This window comes from Excalfactoria chinensis, chromosome 2, assembly GCF_039878825.1.
Source record: "Excalfactoria chinensis isolate bCotChi1 chromosome 2, bCotChi1.hap2, whole genome shotgun sequence".
Taxonomy (NCBI): domain Eukaryota; kingdom Metazoa; phylum Chordata; class Aves; order Galliformes; family Phasianidae; genus Excalfactoria; species Excalfactoria chinensis.
Window position 1 is genome coordinate 32198681 of NC_092826.1, and position 24681 is coordinate 32223361.

General features: G+C 40.4%; 1 protein-coding gene across 1 annotated transcript in view; it reads left to right on the forward strand.

Moving 5' to 3' along the window:
• Nucleotides 1-13789: 13789 nt before the first annotated feature.
• Nucleotides 13790-24681, forward strand: part of CPA6 (carboxypeptidase A6) — a 72272-nt gene continuing 61380 nt past the window's right edge. The window contains exon 1 of the mRNA XM_072329692.1: nucleotides 13790-13878. Coding sequence (XP_072185793.1) covers nucleotides 13865-13878 — 14 coding nt within the window. The 5' untranslated portion in view covers nucleotides 13790-13864. The remainder of the gene's footprint in view (nucleotides 13879-24681) is intronic.

Consider the following 24681-nt stretch of genomic DNA (forward strand, 5'->3'; position numbering starts at 1 on the left):
CCATTCAATTGATGATATAATGATAGTCCACTGCAGAACCTCTACAACTGTAAGTTGTTTGGGAAATCTCATGTCACACTACTTCACTGAACTTCTTTTAAAAGTACCTTTTGCTTCTAAATATTTTCATGCGCACATATGGTACATAGTATTTGACATAAATAAAAGCCCAGTTCCTGTCACCTTTTTGTGCCCAGTAGCTGCTATCAAACATTTATAAGCATTGCTCAGAAGTTACTTAGATTTATCAGGGTTTCAAAATAAACATGGTCATTATTCTTTGTTTCTTCTTAACGTCATAAGAAATTGTTAGTGGGTATCCAGTAATTGCAAATATCATGTTCAAACTAGATACCAAATATGATCTTTCCTTGTGAATACTCTTCTGCCTTTGGAGTAAAAGAATTGAAATTGTACCTATGCCTGAGTGTGCTTAGACAAATTTAGGACCCTTGGAATTCATATGTTTGCCTTCTAGATTAAAATTACAATTTAATACAAACTTACTAATGGCAAACATTCCAGTGGTAACTGTCAGAAGACCCAAATTCTAGACTTGCAGTTGTCAAAGATATGCTCTTTCATCTGGGGTAAATCATACAGCTTCTCCACACCCTAACATTCCCAACACCAAAACAGACCCAGTCCTACAAGAAGTTAGAGAAAGGCTAATATATTTAATGACTGCAAGGTACAGAAATTGGAGGATTGTGAAATAAATTTTCAACATGTTACTAGACATTAGTCATTTGTACAGAAAGTAAATGCACACAATTCATGTAGGAGGTGCAAGATATATATATTTTTTAATTCCTTTATTCTTTAAAATGTTCATCAATAGAAAAATACTGGAGAAACAGCTTACCTACACGAAGGGCTGATTTTTCACTCAAATGAAAATGCCTTAGTTTCATATATAGGAAATCAGAGAATCATAGAATGCTTTAGGTTGGAAGAGACCTTTGAGACGATCTCATTCCAACCCCCTGCTATAGGCAGGAACACCTCCCTCTAGACCAGGCTGCTCAAAGCCACATACAGCCCGGCCTTGAGTGCTTTAAGATATGTCTCTCTTCCAAGAGTAAAGAGACATTGATACAAAGTCTACATACAGTCACACTGCAATTTGTTTATCCAGTTACACACATCGCTCTCCCTCCCTTGTTTTTAAAATTGTTTTAAGATTGTTTTTAAAAGGAATTTCATAGTTGTGAATAAAGCTATGAATACAAGCATACCCAGGGAGGTTGTGGATGCCCCATCCCTGGAGGCATACAAGGCCAGGCTGGATGTGGCTCTGGGCAGCCTGGTCTGGTGGTTGGTGACCCTGCACATAGCAGGGGGTTTAAAACTGGATGATCATTGTGGTCCTTTCCAACCCAGAGCATTCTATGATTCTATGAGTGAATTTGTGATTGTTTCCAAGACTAAAACATGCTGATAACTCCTCAGGTTATGCAATACTGTCATCAAATATTACCTACCGGAATTGTTTCTAAAGACTCCCATGGGCACTGATATCTTGATGATTTGCATGTTATGCATCTGATTTGCTTTATTTTTTCTAAAGTGTACCCAGATTTAAATGCCTTTCATTTCCACAAAATGGAAAAGAATAGCTAAATTGTGCCTCCATCCTTCTGTAAAACAACAGAATAACAGCAAAAGAAAAGGTGGAAATATTTCAAATGAAAAAGTTTGTTTTTTTCAGTGCCTTTCACACAAATGAAAGGACTTGGTTACAATAATGCTGCATCCTCATGTAAGCTGCAGTGTCAAGAATCTTAACTGCAAAATTAATCTGTTTTAAGGACACTTGTAATTCTTTTTAGAAAGCTAATTACATTTGAATACACTCCAAGGCAATGCTCAGCACTGTTCCATTATTATAAAACCAGCTGATCATTCCTTCCTTTCTGTGCCACCATGTCTTAGACCACAGCAATGGCAAAGTGATGGTGGCACCTTCCCCAGCACCAGCTGTCAGCAGACCTATGAAGAACACAAATCTGTGTTAGGCTGAACAGGAGGTTGAAGGAACTTAAGGAAGAGAACACCTTAGGTATCTTGCCACTGTGGTGCCTAGAAGCCCAACTAAATTTACGCTGGCTCAGGTAGCAGCGCCACCTGTTCCTGACAGTACAAAGCTCAGCACAACCTGGATAACCAGCCCTAAGCAGTGCTACCTTCTTAGGCTTTCAGCTACAGTAACAATCTTGACTACACAAAGTTAACTCAACCATGGCTTTCATGTATATATTCTGTTGCTTTCATGTTCTTTCAGACTCCAAAACCAACCTAGCTCAGAATCAGAAGAGCCATTCTCACTTTTCTTCAGGCCTCAAAGTCTCAGTGTGAGTTAAAGGAAACAGAGACCAGTTCATGAAGAGGACATTGCACTCCATCAACTTCAATTTTTTAAAACTTGTTATAGCAGTGCAGAACCCAGCGTGAACACACTTATTCCAGTATAGTATTAACCGGTGTGATTTGAATGAGAATGACATAAGCCTTGTTTAACCTCCTGTTTCTGTACCATTATGGCTCTAACAGACAAAGCAAGGATCATTTATTCTGGCAATATGAACCTTCTCATAGAGGTGAGACTTGGAAGGACCCAAAGGTATGAACACCGTTTGTAAGAAGCTGTTTCCCTTTTTCAGTTATTTTGTTGCAATTATATTCTTCTCAATAAAAGGCATGTTCTCAAGCTCAAGTACCAAGGGTAGGCTGCCTGCGCACTCTCTCTTTGTGAAGCTTTCCTTGTTTTCACACCACAGAATTATAGAATGGCTTGGGTTGGAAAGGATCTCAAAGATCATCTAGTTCCAAACTTCTTGCATAGGAAGAGTTGACACCCACTAAATCAGGCACTAGATCAGGTTCCCCAAACTGACCTTGAACACCACCAGGGGTGGGACTTCCACAGCTTCTCTGGGCAGCCTGTTCCTCTTCTTCACCACCCCCTGTAGGATTCCATTGCTTCTGCTTCTGCAGCCTGTGCTCTGTAAGGTATGAGATGCTCTGCTAAATCCCACCTTTTGATTCATTAAGAGGGAAACTACGTCCCAGTCTTTCTCCAGCTACCTTCTCAAGCTCTCAACACCTTCAAGTCAAAGCTGCACACCATTAATCTGATGATGGCAATTCCTCTTTCCACCTCTGACTTTCTTCCTCCAAAATTCTTTGCTTAACTGGGTTGAAGTTTTATAGCCCCATCTTTCCAGATGTGTTACCAAATGCATAACTTCCAGGCTTGTCTGGAGCATTTCAGTCCTTTCCTAGCTGCCAGTTCTATGGAGTTCCAACTCTTCCTGCAGCCCGCTCAGTCACCCACTATGATTTAAACTGATGGACCAAAGTGGGACCAAGGGATCTGTGTACCCCTCACTATTCCAGTCTCTGTTAAAGCTATTTCTGATTGTCTCTCCAGCTTCTCTGCAATCCTAAAGATGTAATTTAAAATTCATTTTAAACAGACAGAAGAATTGCATGTTCAGGAAGATAGCAATGCCTTCTTTTGAGTGTTATTCCACATGCTGCTATTTGTCTTTACTATTCAGTTTTGGTGCTTGAACTCTCTCATATTTTCCTGCATTTTACTGCTAGGGAATGTTGCAGAAAGGTAAGATTTAAGTCTAGAGCCACAGAATCCCATATTAAAATTATTCTTAACTCCAGTGAAGCCAGGATTCCATCTTAAAAGCAAACATTTTAGAATAGCCAAGCCATTTTGCAAACAGAAGCCAAAAGTAAAATTCTCTCTAGCTCAAATGAAGCCAAATTTTCATCCCTAAAGCAAATACTTTAGAACAACAGCCAAACTGCATTTTAATAAATCAACACATTACCTGATGCACTTCAGGTGTAGCAAAGATGCATAATGAGAAAAGTAACCAGGAATAACAAGTGGAAAATAAAGTAGTATTTTTGGCTTTAGTATCACACACTTATATCCCTTATTCAAACACAATGACAGCTGACTAGGCTTCTGAAGTCACATCTGAACATGGGATTGTATATTAAATACATGTCCATAAAGTTAGAACTGAACTTCCAGGACTGAAGATTTGCAGAAGAGTGTTGATTTATTTTATATTTTTATATTTTTCCCCATAGGAAATGGAAAGCCATGCTACATCCCTTGCTGATCACACATCTGTGACCTGGCAAATTCACCTCCATTCCATCAGAAACAAAGTTGAGATTTTAAGATGAGTTCAGGGGAGAAAGCTCTATTAACCAAGCAGAATGGGGTGGTCGTGTCCTGGACCAGGTCTTTTCCATCTCCAGACCCCATCATACAGTTTGCATCAGATTTGGTGCTACATGGAGAGAAACAAAGGAAAATGTTCATTCATTTTTCAGCCACAGAGCACAAAGTGTGTGTGGTTTAATACAGACCTTTCCAAACAGCTCCCTGTGCCTGAAGCATTAACAAGGATTTACGGGAGTTCTCACACATGTTCGAATGTCAGCTGCTTTCATTTGTCTGCAGCCCACTCTCTGTTTCTTAGAGGCAAAGGATCAGTTGGTTCTGAAGCACATTTGAAGTGCAAAGTCAACAGCGAAGTACTAAAGGAGCTATCAGTGCATTCCACATTGGCACTACATCTTCATCTTCTTTTTATTTTAACAACTGATCCACGTGAATTCTATAAACCACATTTATTTGCAATACAACTCTCCCCATTTTCTTTGCTATTCCCGGTGCTCTAGTAACCCGGTGTCGGGTGGGTCTTTCACTCTCAGCAGTACAGAAAAGAAAGAGCAAAACCACAGTCATCAAAATAAAAAGAAGAAGAAAGAAGAATATGAGAAGGAAAAAAGAAGAAGAATATGAGGAAGCACAGGTCGCCCAGTGAGGTTGTGTATGTCCCCTCCTGGAAGCATTCAGGCTGAACGGGGCTTTGAGCAACTTGGTCTAGAGGGAGATGTCCCTGCCTTTAGCAGGGGGCTGTAACTACATGATCTTGAATGTCCCTTCCAACCCAAACCATTCTATGAGTCAATGAAATAAAAACAAAAGGGTTTTATTTGACCCCAACAGTCTCTCTTCTTTCCCACTGCTCGAGCCTAAGGCTCTCGGCAGTGCGGTCATTGGACATCCCACCTTCTCCCCGCTTCGCGGTGCCTAAGGCTCCTCCACCACCCATGCTAACTCCCGTCACGCTCTTTCCCCCGACGCCCAACTCACGGGGAGTCCCCGAGGCACAGCGGGGCTCCTCGCCGCGCACCTGTAGCCGCCGCTTCCCCCCTCCGCAGCACCCCGGCACAGTCGTGCCACCCGCTCCCCCCTACCCCCCACCCTGTCCCCCTGCCCCACCGTCGTCCTCCCCCGGCTGCCGACCGGCGGCGACACCTCCGCCCGCCCCGCTCCGCTCCTCCCCGGCCCCCGCCTCCGCGCCGGCTTTGTGCGCGCGGAACGGCGGCCGCCGGGCAGGGAGGGCGCGCTGCCCGCACCATGCCGCTCAGCCCGCGCCCCGCCGCGCTCCTGCCCCTTTGTCTGCTCTGCCTCCAGGCTGCGCTGCCGTCCCGCCGCCCCCGCTACGCCGGGTAAGTGTCCCGCTTCCCTCCGCACCTCACCGTCCGGCTCCGCCGACCCCGCGCGCACCCCGCGGACGAGGGTTCGCCCTCCAGCTGGCCGCTCCTCGGTGCCGTCGAGCGCGGCGTGCACCGGTGATGGGTGCTGTGAGGCATCCGTGTGAGGATGCTGCGCCGAAAGACGGGCAGAAAAAGTTTCTGTCCTGGCAGAAAGTGCCGTTCTTTAGGGGGGGAAGAAAAATCGGCGTTCTCAGGAGCGAATGGAGGTTTGTATTTGTTTTTGGGGAACACGCTTAGTGGGACTTAAAATTGTGTTTTGAAGAAGCGGAACTTCTTAAAACGTGCTCAGGTTTGACCCATAAAAAGCCCAGGCAGCACAGGAATTTGGTTAACTTTCCTGCGATTCCGTCATGTACTTCAAAGGAGGCTTATTTTTGTCATTTAAAATCCAGGTTTGTGTTAGAGAGATGGAACTTAGAAGTACAATGAAAACTGTTACAGCGTTGCTCGGCTTTGGTGTGTCCAAAGTGTACGTGTTTCCCACCTGGTTTAGAGACTTTCCTTTTAGCAAGTATTTAATGAAATTGTGTCTGCAGTGATTTATGATGGAAATAAAAGAGCAGCCACACTGAGGACCATGAGAAGCCAATGGCATCTCTTCACATACGGTATAAAACTCCTCCAAACTGATGGGTACATTCCTTGGGATAAGCACACATCGCTGTGAAGGAGGAGCTGTATTCTTTTTAGTTAATTAAAGGTGTGTGGATTCCACCACTAAAACAAAGTTTGATGCAAACAAACAGACAAATTACCTGAGCTTCATGGACTTGCTAATGCCACATTAAACCATTCCCCCCAGATTCCTATTTCACACAGCAGTGGTTGAGCCACCAACAGCTGTCACCATCTCCATTTGGTTCCCCAGTGCTAGTATGTACCTCTATATGGAATCAAACCAGGCACCGCAGCCAGGATCCCACCTAGCAGAGCAGGAAAGGAACAGGACACAAAATGAAACACTTCTCCAAAGCCAAGGTCCTGTCAGAAAACCTGTGCAGCAACATCTATGTTCTTATCTATGGAGCCCATTAAGGGGTCATGGGCTCAATAAGACACTTATTTTTTTCCCCTTTTCTTTGAAGGTTGTGTTCATTTCTTTTGCAGATTACGCTGAGATGAGTAACAAATTCCCAGTCCTGGACATAAGTTTTTCTGGATATTAGTTACTTGTTGATTACTTTGGATAGTGATAAGACAAGAGGGAATGGCTTTAAACTGAGACAGGGGAGGCTTAGGTTGGATATTAAGAGGAAGTTTTTCACACAGAGGATGGTGACACACTGGAACAGGTTGCCCAAGGAGGTTGTGGATGCTCCATCCCTGGAGGCATTCAAGGCCAGGCTGAATGTGGCTCTGGGCAGCCTGGTCTGTTGGCTGGTGACCCTGCACATAGCAGGGGGGTTGAAACTGGATGATCATTGTGGTTGTTTTCAACCCAGGCCATTCTATGTTCCTATGATTTCTATTCTGTTCTATGATTCAATGATCTCCATTTCTGTAGCCTTCACAAAGAGTCTTGCAGAGAAAAATGAAACTTCCCATCAGTTTGCAGGATGTGGAGCAGCACAACAAAAATCAATCCTGGAAATAAAAGACCAGAATTCATTATAAAAACTCTTGATCAATAGGCAGTTATAGTAGGCAGCTGAGATGTATTTACAAGTCTTGTTGATTACGTGTTCCTGTTTGTGATTAGAACACATGTTAAAAAAAAATTGGAAAAAATAGCCTGATAGAACTTTACTGAACTTCTCAATTTCTACCATTTTGGAATTCTCTGTGTCAATAAAAATGAAGAAAAATCAGTATGAAGCAGGATGAGCATTAATGTAGAATTTCAGATATCTTGCCCTTCATCAGCTCGGGGTCTTGGGCAGAATTGTTTCACTTCTTCTGTGTGTGCAACAGTGCAGTTTCCTCCATGACTGTAAACAGTTGAACAACAACCTCAACAGTTGCATGACTGTTAACAGCCATTGCTACTGAGCCTGGTCATTACCCAAAAGGAAAAATAGATTAATACGTTCATTTCTAGAACGGGAATCAGGAGATAAACATAGTTGTCTAATGTTCATCATTAGAGTGTCCCAACCCTCTGAATTCTTTCTGTGCTAAGGAGTTTTGTGTATGAAGCTGTACCATAAAGGAGGAGGTCATAACTATAATTAGGGCAAAAGTATGGAAGAAAAGAACAAAAACATTAGTGGAAAACACTTCTCATAAACTCAGAGCAGCACTAGGAGGCACAGAGCATTGTAGTTCTTTAGATGAGAACTCTGACCTTAAGACGATTGATATTCCACGTGTTTCTCCAGCCAACTCCTCCAAACTCTGTTCAGAGCAAGCCAGATATGCCATATGGACACATCTTTGAGCAAATACATTCCAGATAGCTTTGGGAAGCCAACAAATAGTTGAGAAGTCTCAGAAAAAAAGCAGCAAGTGAGGCAGCAGCTCTCATGCCCACTGAGTTCTTGCAAAGCCTGAAGCACAAATGTATTTGCCTTCCTAAAGGCAAATGCATGTTTGCTGAGTAAACCCAGACACGCTGGTCTCTGAAAGAAACAATTTAGGGAGTGGGAGATGCCTACAAGCATTGAGTCAGTTGAAGGTGATGAATAGAGATCAGTGTTTAGTGGTTCCCTGTGTCTTTAAGTTACAAGAAGTCAGAGGCATAAAATGAATATAGTAAGAATCAGGTTGAAAAGAAGTTTCTTTACCCTACTAGGGTGAGAGTTTCACAACTGCTGAAGGATGTGAAATGATTACAAGGATTTAAGGGAGCTTGACAGATCCATGGAAGAAAAATCTACTGAGAGTTATGCAGGGTACCTCTGAAATGACATCCAGGGCAGGAGATCAATGAGTGTACACTGGAAGAGTACTTACTGGTAATATCGTACACTTCTGCTTTGTTGCTGCTCTTCTTTGGGCCTTCTAACAATTAAGAAGAGCAGGTTACTGAAGCAGACAGATTTTTATTTATTCATTTCTTTAGTACCAAGTGCAACAATCTTCCACCTCTTAAGTATTCTATGGAAGAGATGGTTTTCCACAAAAAAAGTCAAGATTTTTTAGGGGAAAAGGCACCTTTCTCATTTGTTTTTAGAACTCACTACTACATTCCTTTTACTCCAGCTCGTCTCCCATCACCCAATAGGTGGTGGCTGGGCATATGCCCCTTGTTTCTGCTTAATCAGAAGCACTCCCAATAACAGAATGCAGGTAAAGGCTGGAAAAAAAAATAAAAATTGGCCAATTCCTCTCTTAGGTTTTGAATGGAGATTTTGGGGTTATTTTAAATATCGTGTTGAGATGTTAACTCCTCCAAAATGTTAGGCTTATGTGTGTTGCAATGCAGGAGATAATACCAGTTCGTTTGGTCAGGTAAAGGCTATGTATGATTCATTCCTATTGTTTAACAACTGTGAAAGAAAACCTGGAAGTGAGTTTGGGGTGGATAATAAACAGAAAAGAATAACAATATGTTCCATAAGCCAATATGTAGCATACTGCAACTACTGGAACATCACATCCCAAAACCTTCATAAACCAACTGGTCATGCAGATAATGCTCTCAGATTTGGTATCTGTGCTTCAGCAAATTTCAGATATTTTAATGCCCATTAACATCCCAGCATACCATAGCTAAGTGTCTCTGATCCCACATTACCTTACACACAATAGCTAGCAATTGTTCTGTCTCATGGAAAAAACACGTGGGAATGTGATGAAAACTAGCTGCTGAGGGAATTGAGAAGTGGAAAGGAGCTCCTCCTGTGCTGTTCCCTCCTGCAGATTTTTTCCAAATATTAAAAAAAAAAATAAAGGTTCTGCTTTGCTGTATAATAAATGTTCTTTCCTTCTTCTACTTCAGTCCTTCTTCTACTTCGGTCTCCTTTCCTACTTCCAAGTCAAAGTAAAATGTCATACACGCAACTGGCAAAAAAAGCATTTGGAAAGCACACCAGCAGCATTGTATTGTAGTTAACCATATTCTTTGGGATGAAAATCACACGTACTTCTTCTCCAGATGATATCAGGGACCTTCTATAAGGTGAAAAACTACGAACACTCCAGTATCATGCACAAATTTAAGTTTCCTGTTATCAGATAACTATTGATTTGGTAATGAAAGCACTAGCAATTGCCAAAAAGAGCTCAGATCAGTGAAATCCATGAAAACTCAGGCACCTCTATATCCATTCTTGCCCCAAGACCTCAACTTATGTTTTTCTTTTTTCTCATCACCTGATATTCCCCCAGTACATCTTCATTTATGTTCTCCTAAAGGAAAAAGAGAATACTGCCAAGGTTTTATTCCTTTTTTTTCCTATAAGACCAGGCATTTTAAATCTACCTTTTATAGCCTCCCTACCCTCCTTATTATAAACAAGAAACGTGAAGTGTTTCAGTTGCTTCTGGTATGAGTTTCAATGAACCTCAGTTCTCCCACTTGTATACCATACTCACTCCCATTTGCTGCTGCCGTGTGTTCACTCTTCTGGAGGCACTCGTGGGGTTCTCAAAATGATTCTTAGCCTGGAATGTTCAATACAAGACTATCAAAAGCACTTAGCCAGGCACTGATGCAACAAAAATAATGTACAAACTATTTTATTTTATTTTATTTTATTTTATTTTATTTTATTTTATTTTATTTTATTTTATTTTATTTTATTTTATTTTATTTTATTTTATTTTATTTTATTTTTTATTAAAAAATGGAGTCCAAGGTAAGTGAACCACCTACATGAAAGATGGTGAAATTAACTTGCACTCCTAGAAGGAAAATCAAGGTTCTGGAAGGAAGAAATATGAGAAAGTGAAGCTAAGAAGCTAGAATATAAGAATACATTGCTAACACTTTGCAAGGAACTCCAGTTTAGTATGTTATATAGGACTGTTTCCCACACTGCACAATAAACAGGAGCTCAAGGTCTCCTGAAATTCTATAATGTGTAAAAGTGTGATCCGTACATCTGAAACAACCTTACATGGTCAGAACACCATAGGAAACGTTTATTGTTCTATGCAGTTGAAGAGGAATGGCCATCATTAATCATTTCTCACTATCTCCAGGAGGTAAACTATCATCTCTGTTTCACAGAACTGTCATTCACTTATCTTTTCCCCTTAATTTTACCTCTGAATGCATAAAAGGAATTGTACTTCATCTTCCATTGTAAAACATACTATTTGAGGAGATGCACTGTGTATATAACATTCACTAGAGTCAAGAAAGAAGTTGAGATTGAGACCGTATAGTGGGAGTCTGTTCAGCAGTCTGTAAGCAAACCCTGCTGTGAGTATTCATACAGCAGCAGAAATGAAAAACAGTCAATGTAGTTCACCATTCAGTATTTTTACTGTTCAGGCAGCATGAACAGTAGGAGATATGATGAATTTCCCTGCCGTTTGACCCTCTACATCAAAAGAAATAAAACAAACTGTAGTGCTACTGTCCCCTACCCAACTAGCTTACATATTTATGCTATCAGTATTGTTTTTCATGCCGAAATTTTTCAGTGAATCCTGTGCTCTCTCTTCCATTTACAGTGATAAGCAGGTCTGGTTGCAAAATGAGAACTGATAATTATAGCTATACACCAGACTCTTTCCAAACACCCCACTGCAGAAAAAATCTCATAGAATTTAATGGGACTTTTGCTGGTCTTGGATACGCAGAACAGGTCTATAGGCAACGAATTTCCAGAGACAATCCCAGTCCTGTATTTTTTATCAGTCTATTTTGATTCTGATTTATGAAATTTATGTTCACACTATTGAGTAAAAAGATGTGATTCTAGTTTGATATTGGTGTTAGACCAAAACCTGCATTGATTTTGCTTTCTGATTTGTATTCAGCATATCAGGTCAGAATGATAAAGAGATACAGACTGTAAAGAAGGAATCAGCAGTGCAAACTCTGGAACAGCCTTCTGTGCCAGGCACCTGAGGGTAGGTGAGCCAAAGTACTCCGAATTAAAATTCAGAGCAACAAACAGATGAAGACAATATACTCCTTTCTTTCTAAGAATTTCTAAGACTGCCAATTGAAGAGGAGGGCCAAGGACCTCATTTCTTTCTTTTGGAACAGAAAGGCACTGTGCATGACTAAAGAGGAGCAGGGCTGCCCAGTTGCTGGGTGCTGCTCCCTGGGGCCGGCAGAAAGCACAGAGCTGCTCCATCTGCCCTCAGCTGTGCTGCCAGGCTGAGTGCACTGGGATGCAAGTCCTAGCAGGGCACTCTTCCCCAGGGAACAGCAAGACTCCTGAGTTCATGTATTGAAGTACACACATTACAGTTACCAGGCGGTGAGCACAGCTGCAATTGCTGAGGAGGAGATGCTCTAGACTGCTTAGAAATAGCCATGGCATTGCTAGCTGGTTGAGAGTTGGGACTGTCCCCCTCTATGCTGTCCTAAAGCAGCTTCACCTGGACCACTGGGTACAGGTTTGGGCACTCCAGTACAAAAAAAGACATAACTATTGGAGAGCATATGAAGGAGGGCTGCAGAGGTGGGGAAGAATCTGGAGGGCAATGTATATGAGGAACAGCTGAGAATTCTTGGTGTGTTCAGCCCAGAGTAGAAGCTGAAAAAGTCACTTATTGTACTGTATTGTATTTATTGTATTGTATTGTATTTTAATGTTGCATTCGTATAGTAATTTGTGATTACAGTATCCTACAGGTCTGAAAGGCTCAGGTAAGCAGCAGAAAGGCGTTACATTTTAAGTACAAGGCAACATAACACACTTTCTATTTGCATTTGCTTTGACAGACAGGTGGCACACATGATAAAACTATAGAAGTATTTTGGTCATTTCCTTCTTTTACTTCCAAGGCATTGAAAGTGTTAACTTTACTGAAATAAATGAACAGATTAATTCCTTGAAGTCAGATGTTTGATTAGAAAAGTCAAGTATGGGATGGAACCTTGAAAGAAAGACAGGTCTTGAGGACAGCTGGGAGAAATGAATTTATCAGGCCTGATGAAAAACTGGTGCCCTTTGATTTATGCGACTGTGCTCCTACTGAGATTATCACCAGATGCTACTCTAAGGCTGCATGGTGAAGACACAGCCAAGCCTCTGCACCCACTAAGGGTAGGATGCTGCCGGAATAGCCAGCTATGTTTCTGTTGTTCCAGATGTGCAGCCTGAGTCTCTGTTCTAGCACTGGCACTCCTCTGCCAATAGCGACCAAATTCCAGGAGCAAAAAGACCAAAAAATGAATTTTTTCTCCATTTTATTTTATTTTATTTTATTTTATTTTATTTTATTTTATTTTATTTTATTTTATTTTATTTTATTTTATTTTATTTTATTTTTTACCTGGACTAGCTCTCAGCTTGTAAGTCTGTGATCTGGCTGCTGTTGAGCTACTGAGGTTTTAGCACTGGCCCAAAGGAGTGGCAACTGGTGTTTTTTCTGTTCCCAGCTGGGTTAGGGGGTTCAGACTCCCTGTGAACATATGCACAGGAGAAGGTCCTCTGAACCCAGCTAATTCAAGGTGTGGACTCCAAGAACTGCATGGTTTTAAGATAGTATAATATGGCTTCCAGAACGATTCCAAAAGTGATTTTACTCTTTGCTGATGTCTGTGGAACAGTCCCAAGTGAGTGTTTAAGGTTCATGGAGAGTACAATGGGATGCTTATTTTCAAATAAGCTTCTTCTTAAAAGTGCAAAAACTAAATAAAACATTAAGCTTTGTACTCGCCATAGTCACAAACGATATTTTGAACCAAAGGGGCTTCATCATTCCTCCCTAATCTCTAAGTCCTTTATGTCACAGTCAAGTCTGACATAATAGTGTCCATGGAAAAATAACCTCTATATTCATTAAACTGGTTAATGTTAGACAAACTGCAAGTATTTCTCAAGAAAACAAGGCAGACATTTAAATGGGGATTTTTTATTAGGAGCTCTGGCATTTTTGTCACAGTGAGCTTTCAGCAGGGAAATAAACTTCAGGTTCACTTGTGTTGTACAGAACAGCCAGCCAAGAACATACTCTGCCTAAAATTTGTACCGAATAACAAGAATCACCATGTAAGCACACTGCCAAGTCCCAGCTAATAAGCCTCGTGATGCAACAGCATGAGCTAGCATCTTTGCCGGCAGTACACAGCGTGAGGACATCCTGTGGCACAAGGACATGTCTGTATTTTGCTCCGTTATCAGCAGACTGGATCTCTGATCCATCTGCCTGCGATAGTGACTACGTAAAATATAAATGGGACACGTAGTTAATGGAACATAAAATGTAAGTAATTTGCTGTCTTGTGAAAATTGAACAGTTTCACCTTCGGTCTGCTCAGCTGAGCTTGTTCTTTTGTTTTACTAAAAGCTATTTTAGTGCAATTTTTAAATCATGGTCTAATCAGTAAAGCTTCAAAGGAAATCAGGGCACTGGGGTACAAAGGGTAGAGGCCTTTACATTTACTACCCAACAGCATAAAAATAAGTTGTGATATGTTTTGTATTTTCTGAGGCCTAGCCTACAATTGTAACCGCAGCAAAATATGTAAATGTTAGGCAGATTTTGAACACTACTGCAGGATTTATTTTTTTTCCACATGTCATCATGAGCTGTGGTTCTCCCACCACAGCAGCTACAAGTAGTGGGAAGCACAGGAAGCAAGGGCTTCTCTGCAGATCTTAGCTTAGGCTACACATTGTTCAGTGAAACCCCACCAAGTCATCATAGAATGGCTTGGGTTGGAAGGGACCTTAACAATCACCTTATACTGCAACCCTTCTAGCATGGATAGGGTTACCACCCACAAGACCAGACTGCCCAGTCAATGCCATCAAACCTTATCAGACAGACACCTGAAAAAGGCTCTGATTTGGTCATCCCAAGTGGATGTGGGCAGACTGGAAACTGACATGGGTATCTCAGGCTCTGACTTGATGAGGACGGGCCAAGGAGCTTTAGCATGTATTTCCGACTATGATGCATGTAGTTAGAGAGCCTTGCATCTAGTTCCTCCTGACAAAAATACACGTAAACTAGGAAATAGGTGTCTGGTGAGTTCCAGTGCTTTTGCAGTTCAGAAACTGATCTGCGGGTGTCACAGAACCGGAGACTTTGAGACCACTGGTGTTCGAGTTTGAGATGCAAGATCTCTCTTACATGTACTTAGTTCCTATACTAGTTCTGTGCAGCCCACCTGTATGTTCTGTTTCCTATGGCCATTCTAGCTTCATTGGACCTGTCCTCTCTTTTCCATAAGGTAACTGGAACTTCTTCACCATATGAAAAATGATGGACTAAAAGGTACATGAAAAGTATGATAGCAAAGGTAGCCACTGCCTGACCAAAGTACAGAACTATCTGTAATGATTGGTGCATGTCACACACAGGCGGGAAGAAGCATAAAGTGAGAGAAAGACAAATTAGCTTAAGTCTTTGAAAGATGATGCAAAAGTGAAGTAAAACTAGTTTCCTATAAGGTAAGGAATCAGGGGAGACTGGTGTCCAAGATGAGATGTCCTCATGTCTCCCTTCGTGAGGGGCATCCTCTCCCGATGCTATATAAGCTTCCTTGTGGAATCATGGGCAAAAGGGGACAAGGGACCAGGAAGCTTGATATTTTACTTCTGTTGAATGAAACTGAGAACTGAGGTGACCTGCAGCCAGAACTGTCCTACCAGTTTGCAGGACAGTGCCACTAAACAGCTTCGACTAAAGAATTACAGAGGACAACCAATCCACATTGTGCTCTGTGAAATTTGATCTTTCCATGTTGTTTTTCTTTAATCCAAAGTCCACTATCTCTGCTGAAAAAAAATGCTGGTGGACTTTTACATATGGCAACTGTACCAGAGGTGGTTTTGAATTAGAAGGTGTTTGCTCACAGAGCCTGCAGCAAGTCATACCAGTTAAGGGGCTGCAAGCTGCACAGCTATACTTGGGGGAAAAGCAGATGGTATGAAGAGCATCATCCTGTATGGTTGAAGAGAACGGCTCAGTAAAAACTAGGAAGTTCAAGTATAAAGAAGCCTAATCTTTGGGATTATATATTGTGACATGAGATTACTCAAGGGTAATCAACATTTTAAAGGTTTATTATAGTTGTAGAGGATCTAACAGATTTCAGTTATGTTGTTAAAGCTAGTTAAATGCAGTCATAACGATGGAGTAGCTAATAGCTGGGTAATAAAATGCTAAATAATCGTTCTATTAACATACATAAACAACACACACAGAGACACACACACACAAAGGGACTTTATGCAAGAGGAAAACACAGAGATCTCACCAAGAGGACCAGGTTCACAGTGACCAATGGAAAACATAATTATTAGGGTTTATTTAGCAACTGACAGGCCATCTGCCCAACTGGAAAATATTACATTTTCAGGAGAAAAAAACAACACAAACTTCAGGCAAACAAAGAAGGATTTCTTAAATTAGTCATTGTATAAAGAACATTGCTTCTTACAAGAATAAATAAATGGGTGAGTTTAAGGTAATATTTTTAAAGTTATCAAATTACACACCCAGTATTTATTTTTACACTCCATGGCTATAAAATACCAGATGTCATAGCATGAAGTAATGTCAGAGGAAGGCTGGAATCCATTGAGGAGCAGTCAAATGCTAGCTCCTAGCAGTGAAATCTTACTCATAAAGCAAATCTGCTTCAAATGTAAGAACACCAACCATGCTTCACTGCTTTCAAGAGTTGTGTCCCCATAGCCTGTGGGGTTTTGTTCTCTTAAGCTTGGTTATTACTCATGTGATGCAGGGAAGGGGGAGTGTAAAGGTATGTGTGATGGAAGAAAAAAATGTAAATGTCAGGAGTTATCTTATGGCAGGGACTTGCTAAAGGAAATGCTGCCTGTTGGATGCATGTCTTGATGTTTGTGTTAGGTCGCTCCATTATCTATTTTACAACAGAAAAATGATGATACAACAAAAAGGCATATACTTCATTTCAGATGGAAAACACAAAACTCTGATACAAGTGCAAAGTATTGCCTCATAGGTTGTACTCTTTCTTACATAGTGTAGGATTTTGGGAGCTTATCCATAGCATGTAGAATGCACCTCCATTTGCCATGAAGCCTTAGGTGAGGATAGAATAACAAGTATAGCAAGAAAGAAGCTGCAGAAAAACGGAGCCAACAATTTCATAGTTTCATACAGCTCTGTATTTGTGTGGTGCTATTTCGTACAACACATCAAGGGTAGCTCAGTTTGCACATATGTTCCACATCACAGCTTTATATACTGAAATCATTCTGAATGGAAATTAATTCATTTCATGAATTTATCTCAGTATACAATGTAAAAATAAAATAAAATAAAAATTTAAAAAAAAAAGACAAATTGTAAATGTATATTCACATACAATCACAGAATGTGATTTTAGCTGGATTTTTTCTTTTAATTACTAACAGCAGAACCAAACACAGCTGTGTATCTAGGTTCTAATGTTAGTGTTTGGTGGGCATACGCTGCCTGTGTTTATTTCATCCCCAAAAATAGTTTGGTTTATAATTTTGGTAAATCCCACTCCTCCGGGCATAACACAGCAGCCCTCCTTTGGCCTCTTCTAGGACAGAATAGTGTGGCTGGTGTTCAGTATTCATCGCTAGTTCCAAAACGTTGTTCTTAGTACAAGCGTTGTATTTCTTCATGCAAAATTCAATCTCAGCTTTATTGTCCATTTTAGTCCAATCGAGCTAAATCCTATTTTGTCATGTTCACAAGAAATAACGAAAACTAAAAACCTCAGCAGAATTACATAGACTAACAGAGTCTTTCCCTCTTTCCCTTTCCTCTCTCTGGTATTTCAGATGGGGAACATTAGAGTCTCGCTGTGATACAGTCGCTGGGTGTTACAGCAGCAGAAGCAGACTTTAGTTAAAATGCTGCTTGAAGAGCAAATCTTGGCAAGTAACATCTCCCTGATGGATATAGCATTTGGCATCAAATGCTGTTCACATGATATCGAATGTTATTTCACAGAAGGCCTATGCACAGAGTTTCTCAGTTGTTATTTTCAAAGGACCTTTCCTTTTGCTGGCTGTGCAGGTGTCGAGCTGCGATTACACCCTGCTGTGTTAAAGCCAGCTCCTCTCCCTCCCACCTATTTCTGTTCTCAACCCAATCCTTTACTTCACTGTCCTCATGCATTGTTGCAGACAGCCTGCAGAACAGTTTTTGGCAGGGACTGACATTTCACCACATGCTGGTTCAGCAGGTAACTCCAGGTCTCAGCGGTTTTGTGTTTCCTGTCTAATCAAGGAGCAGTAGTTTCAGCTCTAACACAGCTCTTTTGGACAGTAGATCCAGTCAGGATGATAAATAACATTATACTCATGCAAGTAAGCTTAACAAACTTCTTATTATGAATGCTTTCAATTTTCTGTTCAACAGAAGGCAACAAGTGCTGCACAAAATTGCTTGTAAGAGTGGAGTTTAGAAGCTAGTGATTTTCTTTAGCATTTCATTATTTTTTGCAAATAATAATAGCAAGAAAGAAATTCAATTGCATTTATGAAATTAACAGATACTTACCATCAAGCACCAGTAGATAAAGCTCTGTTTCTTGAGGTGCTGAATTGCTATGAGAAAGGCTGAGTAGTTGATCTGTGAGCGCAAGACTCTACTGACACCATCAGAACTGAATACCCCATTCTCCTGTTTTCTTTGGATGCTTGTTTGTTTGTTTTTAGTAAGTTTCTGAGAGTTTAAATTTATGATTGATTAAGAGGGAAGTTAGGAGGAAGCCATAAGTAATAGTTCTAAAAAGACACTATCTATCCCATTCATTGCAGTCCAAGGTTACTCATATCTTAAGTTGATAGCAGTGTCCTTTCTCATTAAAAATTATGGTGTTTTTATACATTCACACAAATTTATGCATAAAATTTCTGAAACGGGAAAGGCATTAGCTATACCTCCAGACCCTGTTAGGTCAAAGAAACATACACAAAGGTGACCATCTTTCATACAGAAACTATAAATAGCATGATGTCATTCAGTAAGGTAGACTAAACAATCTGTCTTTGCTAGATAAAACCTATAAAATCTTTAGAAACGTTTACTGTATCAGGTATCTGATGAAAATTACAGTAATAAATCTGAGCTGATTTAGACACCGTTCTCCCAGGGCAATTGCAAAGTGCTGTAGGCATCTGCTGTCTGCCCACTGTTATGCAGAATGTTTGCAGCATGCTTCATGAGTTTAACTTTGGCTACATGGAGTATTTTCTTCTATGAGCAAAGCAGTGATCTAAATAAAATGAATGATGTAAAATCTCAGACGGAGAGTTTGGTATTTCAGTAGCAGTGTGAGACTTAACAAATAAGGAATACTTCTATATTTGTTTGGGGTGGTTGTTTTTGGTTTGGGTAAGCTAGATGTCAGATTGATATTTAACAAATAGTCAGTGCAGCAAATGCTCTTCAATAAGCATTCAATAAACAAATGTAGAGGCATGTCTCAAGAAATCATCTGTAGGCTGTCAGCACTGCATGTAACATCCGACTGTTAACCAGAGATGTCACAGGAGTCCAGAAGCAGGATTTGTACTTGATGGTTTAATGTGATTTATTGCAGTTTGTCAGTGGGGTGAGCCTTCCAAGTAGTCCCTTCGCCATCTTCTGTGACTTCTCCAGAAAGAAGAGCCAAACATTTTATCACATCACATTTGGCGTGAATATTCCAAGCCGTAATTCACTTGTAACCACATCTTGAACTGCAAAAACACAGAACTGCTGCTTTGCCAGTTAGAAGTTTGGGAGGATAGCCAAGGTGCTGCAGAATGGTTTTGATGGAGTTACAGCAATAAAACCAGGACCCAGGCAAAAATGAATGTTTCTTAATTTGAAGGAGAAGTGATTACCAGTCAAATAGGTGACATTCTCACAAATCTCAGTTCAGAGCAGTAAGCCTTGCTTTACCTGGGTGAAAACAAAAACCTTACCATCTAATAAAAACTCTACAAATTTGTTTATCAGAGTTAATGAAAAGTAGATTGTATTTCTTTCCTTGGTAATAGAAAGGACGCCCAAACCACAGTACATTCATTCTCCACTCAAATAAAAGTTTCTTTCAAGTAAAACTTTTCTTCAAGCTTATAACTTGGTTGTTGCTTTAGATGAAATGCCACGGCCGCCTTACTTTTTGATTCTTGATTTACCTATTGGGTTGCTGGAGAAAGAATCAGCTATAAAATCAGATTAAGAAAACTGAGTAAGTCTGAGGTCTCTTGGCTCAGCAAGTTCAGCTTTTGGACAGATGGCAGTAAGCAAGCTGTTTTTTCAAAAAATTAAGGAGTTCTCCACAGTGGAGGAAGCTGTAATGCATCCCCCAACCTTACTCCACATTTCTACACAAATATTTGTACTGTCTATCCATAAACTGACTTTATCAAATTAAATTAAAACCTCCGTACTGTGTCTCACAAACATTTATCCATAAATTAAGTTATATTGGTAACAGATTCTGAGCCCATGGAAGTCCAAAGTACTACTGGAAGTAATAAGATGAACTATTTAAAAGGGCTTTTTTTTTTTTTTCCTCTTAAGTTGGTAACAAAGATTTTCCAACTTTTGTTAAAACATAAAATAGTAAAAGAGCACTTAGATACGCCAGTGACCACGATGCCTCATACTGGATTATGAACATTTTATGCTGCCCTTTTGGGATATCAATTACAGGGCCCATAAGCCGAGTCAGTAAAGGGACTCTTCCAGGCATGAGACATCTGGTTCTCTGGAAGCCTACGCAGACGTTTATATTGCCAGCTTTAAATTAGGCCTTTGAATTTGCCACATGCTTTAGCTGGCGATGGGCTGTCTGGACTGCCATGTGTTCCTGGTTGTGGTAGCTTTAACATTTAATGTGTAGGTTTATTCCTTTCTCTTCTCTCACTTGGGACGGCCTCCACAAAGGTAAAACTTCATGATCAATTGTGATATTTAGAGCTTAGAGTATTGCTCTTCTAAGCCTATAAGTATACATTTTTCATTGGTTTTCAATGGGCCAGTACAAATTTACAGTGTTACAAGAATTATGATCCTGAATATTCCTGGGCATCACCCAAAGCTCATACACATGCAGACGTTCAAAAGAAGTAATTACATTTCCCATCTGTACAAAACCATCATCCACTGACTGATCAGAAACATGTCAGTCGCTTACTTTACTAATTGAATCTGAACTTTGTATACTTGTTTTTAGTTTGATGTTGGCCTTGAATTCAGAATTTTGTTACTGGAGGAATTCAGCTGGGGGAATTCCCTTTGCCAGAGATAAAAATGAGATCTACGATCAGACTGGAAATGTCATCTGAAATACAGATTGTAAATAGCCCTGTTTACATGTATCTTGATGTAAGGTATTCTGCAAAGAAGCTCCTTGTTGCTTTTAGAAGTGAAAGATGTTTTTAAGGAGGAAAATAATTCTAATGTTATTTCTTGGATGTTAAACCCTAACAAAAAACATAAAACTGTATGGAAGTTACTTTCCTGATGAAATGAGCTAGGGAATAGAGGAATCGAGATAGGTCAGTCTTAATCCATTCCTTTTTTGTGTGGGTTTCAGCATCCTAGTACTTCTGCCCCTACCTCTGGCACTTTGGGCATGTATAAAACATAGCAGCTCTGCTGAATGCTCAAGTGTATTCTATTGTGGGGCCTTCAGGACCCATGGCGTCAAAATATTCATACTGATCTTCAGAATTACTTCTTTTATTTTTTTCTTTGCTTTTTTTTTCCTGCTTAGATGGAAAATGGGTCTCCTTTGTGAACCTATGTGCTCAAAACCAGTAGATAAATAGAACGTCTGATACTTTCATTTTTCTTTGCTCATGAGTTTTTTAAACTTCCCTCAGTCTGCAGAGACTACTTCAACACCTGAAGTCAGCACTTAGGAAGAACAGGAAGCAGCAGGGCAGGCAATTGCAGTCGGTTCTGTCTCTTGGCCCTGGGCACTATTCATCACAGGTGTCACTGACTTCTCCTGCCCCACAGGATTCAATGTCAATCTGTTACACCGAGTGACAGTCCAGTGTTTCCATACAAACACCTTCTAATCTTTACAGGTTGAATTTGATGTCAGAATAAAAAAACCTTCCCCCTTTGTGCCAGTCCTTCTGTCTGTCTGTCTGCCCACATCTTCATGTCTAAATGTGCATTTTCTTCTTCACCTTTGTTTCTGCTGAGTCCAGTCCCCTGCCTCTAACTTCTGCAGTGCTCTCCCTACTCCTGTGATAAGGATGCTTTTATTCCTCTTCTGATTTAGTGTTCACTTAGAAAGCATTGCTGCACACAATCCTTAGACCAGTGGTGGGCTACATGGACTGAATTGTTCCCAAACTAATACAAAAAAACATTTACTCTTCTATTTCTAAGTATGCTATTAACTTGGTTTTAAAATCACAAAAATAGTTTAATTTCTAATATTGGCATAAAAAGGAAGGGGAACAAAATGGGTCCCACGGAAACAGAATTTCCCTTTTTTTTCACAGTAAACAACAGTGGAACAAGGGAAGTCAGCTGCTACTCAGCTCTTTAGAGGATACCCACAGGCAAGGTTTAAGTGTTGTTCATTAAGTGCGGAAGGAGTAAGGAGACGTACAACTTCAGGAATCCAAAATGACAGCGAGGTTAATGGCAAGGGAGCAACCACCCTACTCTGCTCCTTAAAACAGGCACGGATCTGACACATTTCTGTAATATACTGTACTTATCTGGTAGAGGATCATGTGATAGCATGGTCATTTAGAAAAGTAATAACACCGCACCAGTAATAGCACTCAGCGCTGCTGCAAACTCTATCAACCTCCGGCAGATTAACAGGCTCCCTGTGGACAAACAGCACCCAGTAATCATCTACCGAGGGAATTAGGCATCTGCTCACTTTATCTGCTGAACTGACAGCCTCTGTGTTACACAGTTCATTCTGCTGACAATTGACCTTCAGAATAAATGTGAAATGCAAACCTTGAAGCATGTAAAGAGCCTCTAAAATCTATCAAATCACTTTATAAAATCTATCACTTTTGGCTCAGCCAGAGAACTTCCTAATTTATGGCTGATGTTAACGTCTTACACAGAAATAACTAAACATGAATCAGAATCAGAATCAGCAGTTAAACTTTTAAAGCACTTAATTTTGCAATTTAGGCTAACGGCATGAGATTCTAAAATCTGTAAGAACAGAGAATATATGTTTTTGCAAAAGACTTTTAGAAAGCCATGCTAATCCACAGCTAGATCATTCCGGTATTTTATGGAGACGTTTAGAAGAGAAGTGCTTCAGATTCATTGGCACTTGCTTAAAATTGTAATATTTCACAGGAGGCTCTAATGTGGAATTGAAAAATCTTATTTAACACATTTAAGTATGTATCCACTTCGATAGCACTCAGATCTCAACACTTGTATAACATAATGCCCCTGCAGGCAGAAAGCATCTGTCAAGTAGGCCTGGTAAAAACAAAGATCTCTCCCTTTTTGGGTGAAATTGGCATTCAGTGCATTAGAAATTCCTGCAAGTTTTTCCATGCTTTCACTGACTTTAAAGAAAAAAAAGAACTAGACACAGTGCATAAGTATTAAAAGTACGTGTACTTCTGGAAGCTAAATGAATTGGCTTCTTTCTCTGGAAATAAATTTACTGAGTAGTTAGTGACAAATTAGGAGTTACCTCAATTATGACAAAGTGTGAGGAGGAAACTTCACTCACCAGAAAACAGAAGACTCATAACTAATGTGCTATTGACATGGGTTTGGGTGAACAAAAGTTTTCCACAAGCAGTTGTGTAGGTTATGTGCCCACACCGTCATAAAGAGTTGTTCTGTAGGAAAAGAAATGTTCCCAACTGTTATACTACATTTGTTATGATAAATATAGCATGCTGGGTCAAAACAACTGTCCTCTTAGGTTTGTACTGTAGGGGTCTAACCATCCCTATATGTCTGTACTAGAAAGCAGTGCTTTGTAAGCGTGTTTATGGGAGTGGATCAGCAGGTGTTGACCAGACTTTTCACTTAAATGTATTTGGCAAGGTTTTGCTTTGCTCTGGCTGACTTGACTTTGTGGCCGGGACATGATGCATGCACTCTAACTGCATCTCTCAGTTCATGCTCAACCCAGGTCATGCACTCTGAGACTGGTCCACAGAGTGACCTGCACCCTGAGGCTGCTTGGCAACGTGACCCACATGTTGGTTAGCATGGACACTCAGGTTCATATCAGGAGTGCACTTCTCATCTGAATTGAAAGGTTTATGTAGCTTCTGTCCCCCTGCCAGCATACATGCCTAAAGAATAAGCACTGCAGCTGCTAAATAGCATGCCTGCAGATAACATTTTTTTCCTAATCTCTATTGTTTATCATTGATAGAGAGACTGAAATCTCTTGAAATGTCTTGGGGGACGATATAAAATGGCTGTGTTTGTGATTAGCTTTTTTTTTCTTTGTAATTTGTGGGTATAATGGGTAATAGCTTCTGTCCAGAGTGATCCACGGTTCCTTTCTTTGTACTTTTTCTAAAAGCCTTACTCAGCCCCTGGCTCTCCTTTTTCAGAAGAATATTTTCCCATTGTAATCAGATTTTATTGCCTAAAAGAGAAGTCACTGCCTGAAAGGAACGCAGCCAAAGTGCCTGCTTTGTACCAGCAATGCATTTGAACTAACAAATTTCTTCCTCTTATTTGGCTTTTGGCCCAGTCAGTTTAACTATAGAAGCAAAGTTAGCTAATATAAAACAGTGCCATAGTCCATTTTTTTGTTGGGATCTGTGTGCTGTAATGTCAATAACAGCCACATCACCTCAAATCACTGTCCTCAGAGATCTGAAATGAGCCAGCTGACTTAATACTGAAGCAGTTCAGGATCATTCATACAGTTTCTTCTGTAGGTTGATCAAAGCAAACAATATGTAGTGAACAATATTTGTCTTTCCGTAAAAAAGATGATGGGAGAAACAAAATATGTACCTGTGTGTACTTGAGCAGTACTTCTAGAGGACTTTGGAGAATCACCCCATGAGCCATAGCTTGCATGGCTGGGAGAACAGCAGCAGGGGGATCTGAGTG